The sequence below is a fragment of the Zea mays genome, chromosome 8 (assembly GCF_902167145.1).
Source record: "Zea mays cultivar B73 chromosome 8, Zm-B73-REFERENCE-NAM-5.0, whole genome shotgun sequence".
Lineage (NCBI taxonomy): Eukaryota > Viridiplantae > Streptophyta > Magnoliopsida > Poales > Poaceae > Zea > Zea mays.
The window spans coordinates 49,079,864-49,085,863 of NC_050103.1; the positions used below are offsets into that span (position 1 = coordinate 49,079,864).

A 6,000-nucleotide genomic window follows, 5' to 3' on the forward strand; every position below is an offset into this window, starting at 1 on the left:
CATTCTAAGATCCACGACAGCAATATTTTCTTCCTCCCTGAGGTTACGCCATGGTCATATACCGGTAAGGTCCAGCGAACTGCGATCGGGCGGGTTCTAGCCTACCAGTTGGAGCACGACCAGAACCTACGCAACCCAGGAACGACGGCGAACACAAGGCCAAAACCTTACCGGCGTTAGTAGCGTAGGTCGAGCCACCCACGGAATGGTCAGCGCGATGGAGCGCCCTGGCGGTGCGTCACTCCCGACACAATGACGCCCAGACGCTTTCCAAAGAAATGGAGCCGCCGTGGAGCGCCCTTGCCAGACATCCGCCCTCGATTTCCTTGTGTGCTCTGCGATTCGGCGGCCGCACCAATACTCAGGCCCCTCCCTTTTTCTCTCTTTGTTAGCTCGGCAATGGCGGCAGACTCCTTTTTTTCCTCTGCTGCTTCTCCCTATTTGGTGGAGGCACGGACGATGACTAAGGCCGAGAGAGAGTCCCCAGAACCTCCAACTTATACTCTTGGCTCCAGGGCAACGCTCGAGTCCACCAACGGCCACGGCGAGCTCCCAAGCGGCTTCCGCGGCGAGGAAAATGGCTTCAGGCGCAACCACCCAAGGAAGACGCGGCCTGACCACTGGGATCCACTCCACAGCGATTCAACGCGTCAGGTGCAAGCACGATGATTGCTGCGAAAGGGCCCCACCAGTCGTTTCCACGGACGCGCGTGATGAGCTGTCTAGTGGGCTCAGCGCGTGAGGTGAGAGGGACTGCGAGTGGGATTGGTTGACTGGGCCGGTCCGGTTTCAGCCCATACAACCGAGGAAAGCTTTTTTTGTTTTATTTTCTGTTTTCTATTTCCAATTGAATTCACTTTTGAATCTGAGTTTGAATTTTATACCTCAACCAAAATTCACAATCAGAAAACTAGCATGATGCAATATTCATTTATATATATATATATTTTTATTCATTCATTTATTATTCTACATAAGCAAAAAAAAATTGAATATGTAGCACACATGTAATTATTTTAAGAAAAATAGTTTATATTGTATGATCTCTTATTAAAGAAAATGTTCTAACATTAATACTTATAAACTTCAATAAAGGCTAATTTATACAAGAATCTTTTTATTGAATTTTTGTTATAGAACTTTTACTTAAGGAGATGTGACTTCAAATGTTTAAAGAAGAAAGAAAAGAAAGGGAAATAATATTCTAATTCAAGATCTTTGAAAAAATTTTAGTATATTGTCAAAATGAGATTTTGGGTGTTACAATCGCTCGCAATGCCGCTCGAGGGTGTCACTTCCACGACGCTCTCGACACCTTGCTGCATCGGGCCTTCGACCGACACACTTGGTCCATCGAGTACCGTTGTGTAGTCTACCAGCATCGTCGCGAGTTATACCCGGACCAGTGGGAGGCTACTTGCTTGGTGCGCCGTCCGGACGATGATCTCCGGGGTGCAGAGGTCTTCTCAGAGCACTATTCTATCACTGAGAGGGATATTGCCGAGGCATCCATGCAAGATGCAGCACGACGTGCACTTTCTCAGTATTGCTCGTTGTTCAGCGGGGTAGCTGATGGCCTTGACCTGAAGTACTACCCTCGTCGTTCGACCGGCAGTGTTGGAGGTGTGATTGTCTAGCCAGTTGGTGAAGGCAATCCTAGGCTGAATAGCATGGTCAACCTGGCCGCCGTGCTCAACACTGAGCTGGACCACACCCTTGACGAGTTGGGCAAGGTTCGGGCGGAGGTTGCAGAATTGCGTGCTGAGTGCACAGCACGCCACTATCTGGATGGTGGTTCTCCCGCTCCTGTCGGGATTCAGCACCCTTACCGCTTCGAGTATGGTACCCCTGACTGTAGGACCTAGATAGATTTGGATCTATAGATCGACGGAGTAGAGTCTGTAATAAAGATTAATTCAGTATCTTAGTCTTAGTCAATTTTAGTTAGAGTTAGTTTGCTTATCATATGGTTGATGCTTGTCATGATGAACATGTAATGAAGTTGGCTCTTTGTAATTGTTGGGGGTCTGCTTCGTCGTCGAAGGTCCTTTAAGAAGAAACACCTTTGGAAGATTAGCACAGAAGCAAATATAGTGCGAAGGTACATACTGAAGCTACCATCCAGGGAGCTTCGGTATAGCGACATGCCTTGAGACGAAGGGTTGCACCGACTTAAAGAGGAAAAGACAGATTGGACCATGGTAATTTGTGTCATGATTGTAACTAGTTGTATAGGACATAAATGTAATTTTGACCGGGCTGTGTCCCGTGCCTATAAATAGGTGCACATTACCCCTGTACTGTTCACGCTGGCTTGTATTCGCTCGTGCGTCACGCTTGGACTCTTTGCCTTCTATCAAACCGAAGGTATTCATGTAGCTTCAATATTGTTTTTATTCATCCATGATGATATAATAAAGATATATTAACAATGTCGTATGATTATTCATTCTATTTCTCATGTCTCATATGCTTCGTCTTTCATTAATATATATAACGCGATGATGAAGGTACGTCCTTCATGACCTTCATCCGAAGATCGTTATATCCTAAGGGAAATAATGCTTCGAAGGACGAAGGGCATTAACCACCAACCTCGTTTTTGTGTTGCCTTCATGGTTTAAAAGGCGGCGAAGCGGAACTAGCCGCCCAGTCACCGCCTGACCGCCTAGGCGACTTAGGCAGGCGCCTAGGCGATGCCTTAGTAGCTGTTACAAACAGCTGTTACAAAATACCAAGCAACCAAACAGCTGTTACAGCTCATAAAATAGAAATCATCACAAATTCACAATAGCATAATAATGCATATGAAATAGCCACAAAGTAGTTTCTAAAGGAACAATAGCAAGTCACAAAATTTAAAACAACACAATACCAAATGTCCAAATCTGAAATAGCCACATAGATAGTTTGTAATGGCATAATTAATAGTAACTAGCTGTAGTTAGTAATGCAGCAAATATGCTAATGCAATCTAGCAATAGCTACTCTCCCTGTCTCCCGTCGCTCAAAAATCATCGTCAAACTCTCCTGGGATATTGGGTGCCTCCCCTTCTTCACCATCATTGCCACCATTAGATTCATCTTCACAATCTGTGATTTCTGCATCGTCATGTGGAACATCTTCATCTTCATCTTCCTCTTCAGCCTCTGACATGTTTTGTGCAGCAACAGAATTTCTTCTTGAATACACATTATGGGCCCTTCTTGGTAAGTTTCAGCCACGAAGTGCTTGCGATGCTCCAATGGCATTATCCACAAGGTCCCATGTAAGGTCACACTCACACCCACGCCCACCTTCAGGGACTACATGCAAAGAATCAGCCCACTCATTGTCCCAGTTGAAGTCCTCATGAACCAATGGATCAAAGTTTTTCCCCTTCTTCTGGCGTAGTTTTTGGAACCTAGCTTTCATCTTTCTGTTGTAGGAAATGAAGACAATAGAATTCAACCTCTTATGCAACAATCGGTTTGTTTTCTTTGTATGGATCTACAAAATAAGAAAAGAGAAAACACTTGGTCATTTAATCTTGAAATATTGGATACAAAAGTAGCCAAGTAGGTGGATGAGGACTTGAGGAGGCACACATAATAACTTACAAATTCAAAGGTACTCCAATTGCGTTCACATCCTGATGAAGACGCACAAAGACTCACCAAACGTCTAGCAGATCTCTGTAACACAATAGCACGACCACCATACGAACGCCACCACTCAACTGCAATAACATCACAACAATTTAGCAAGCTACTAGCAACAACTAGTATGTAGTAAACTAGTAACAGCCATAAACACTTACGCGGGGTCATAGTTTGTAGGTTATCTTTGGCCATCTTATTTGAAAAAGCTGCTCCTCTAAGAAACTCGTAATCCATTGCTTGAGAATTGATCTTGTCTCTAGTTTCCTCATCATCTACCATTCTTGCAAGCACATCAAGAAAGCAACCTCTTAGCTGACCAACAGTAGCATCATCATCATTTCTTATGAGAGGATGCAGCTTTTCTGGGTTCAAATACATTGCAGCCCCATACAATGGGTGATCCATTTGTTTCTCCCAACGTCGTTCAATTATAGTTATGATTTTCTTGAGTAAAGTCTTCTTGCTTTGGACAGCAAAGCTTTGATTGATCTTTTCCTTTGCACATTTCATCAATGCTTGGACCTCTGGCATAGCTGGCCTCTCATCTCCATCTACCACCCTAAGTACAATAAGTAGTGGTCCTGAAGCTCTAAGGCAATCTTCTACTGAATTCCAAAACTGTGTGGAGAAGACAATGTTATACACATCCAATCCAGCACTAGTCTTTGACAATCTGTTATCAGTCCAAGCTGTGCTTGCAAATAAAGCCTTCAAAGCATCCTTGTGCTTGTACAAGCTCTTCAATGTGAGAAAGGAAGTAGCAAAACGAGTGGCAGCAGGCCTCACAAGATCAGCCCCACCAGTTTTCTCTCTCATGGCAGCAAGAATTCTCCCGTGTCGGTATATGAAAGTTGTCACACGCCTTGCACGTGCAATTGGTTTCTTGAATTCCTTCAAGTTTCCTATGTCCTCCAACATTAGGTCCAAGCAATGTGCAGCACATGGACTCCAAAATAAAGTAGGAATCCTCTCCATTAGAAGCTTGCCTGCAGCTTTGTAATTTGCACCATTATCAGTAACAACTTGTACAACCTTGTCTCTCCCAATCTCATCAACTTTTTTCTCTAGCAAATCAGCAAGCATGTATGCATCATGTACTTCACTTGATGCATCAACGGACTCTAAAAAGTAAGTACCCTCTGGGCTGTTCACTAAGAAGTTAATAAGATGACGTCCCCTCCTATCAGACCATCCATCAGACATGAGTGTGCAACCATAGTGTTTCCATGCACGCTCATGTTCCTCCCTCATTGTATTTGTTGACTTCACAGCATCTTGTAGCAATGGCTCACCTAGTTGGTAAGGTGTTGGAGGCTTATACCCTGAACCAAACTGTGTTGTGGCCTCAATTGCAATCTGAAACTGCCTAGCTGCTGCGGCATTGAAAGGTACACCACACTCATAGAAGAACAAAGCCCACTGCATGTCCACATAGTGTTTGTCCTCCTTACTTTTTGCACTAGCCAAGATTGTGGGCTGATAAGAGCCTGAAAGTCTCTCATCCACCACCTCCTCTGGTGTTCTTCGCAACATCTCAACTACGGACTTGGCTGTCTTTGGCTGTGCTTTACTGTTTGCCTTAAATTGCAAGGTCGATTGTCTTTTTTTGGCTGCTGTACCAGAACTAGGCTGCACTTTGGATGCTTGAGACTCCACAGCAGATGTATCATTCGCCCCATCTGCTGCTGCCACCTCCACCACTTCATCATCTTCTTCATCTTCATCTAGAAACATTGGTCTTTTTCTCTTGTTTGCCTCCAAATAACTTGTCATCTCCTTCCTTATTCCACTGCTAGCCTTGGGACATAACTTTGCATCTCCATATGCCCCTGCCAATGTTGCTTTAACCTCTTTATCCCTCCACTAACAACCTGACCACATAGGGTGCATTCCACCTTATCTTTATTTTGAAGATCTGGCCAAAATCCATACTTCCACCCTGGATCTGTAGACTTTCGTGGCTTCCGGGTAGGATCGCTCTTCGGGTCGTACTCACCAGCCACAGAAGATGGAGCTTCATTTCGAGAAGACATTATGTTGTCGGCTACGGCTTGTCGCTTGTCGCTGCAGTCGCTGCACAGTCTGAAAACAGGGGAAGCAGGGGATGAGAAAACAAGGGAAGCGGGGAGTAGGGGATGACCAGATGAGAAACGCGGGGAGTAGGACTTACCAGCAGGCAACAGCTGCTACCACAGAAGTCGTGAGCGTGCGCGGCCAGGGAGCAGCAGCCGCGCGTAGGGAGCAAAGGGAGCCGCGCGCAGGGGAGAGAGCGCGTGCAGGGAAGAGTAGCCGCGCGCCCAGAGCAGCAGCCGCGAGCGCGCGCAGGGAGAGGGAGAGCGCGCGCGAGAGAGAGCGCGC

General features: G+C 45.6%; 1 protein-coding gene across 1 annotated transcript; it reads right to left on the reverse strand.

Moving 5' to 3' along the window:
• Positions 1-2,806: 2,806 nt before the first annotated feature.
• Positions 2,807-5,453, reverse strand: LOC103635171 (uncharacterized). The gene is made up of 2 exons (XM_020542874.1): positions 3,601-5,453; positions 2,807-3,490 (listed from the first exon to the last, which is right to left on the reverse strand). Exons 1-2 carry the CDS (start codon positions 5,413-5,415, stop codon positions 3,218-3,220), a joined length of 2,088 nt encoding a protein of 695 aa, XP_020398463.1. The 5' UTR covers positions 5,416-5,453; the 3' UTR covers positions 2,807-3,217.
• Between the last annotated feature and the right edge of the window lie 547 nt (positions 5,454-6,000).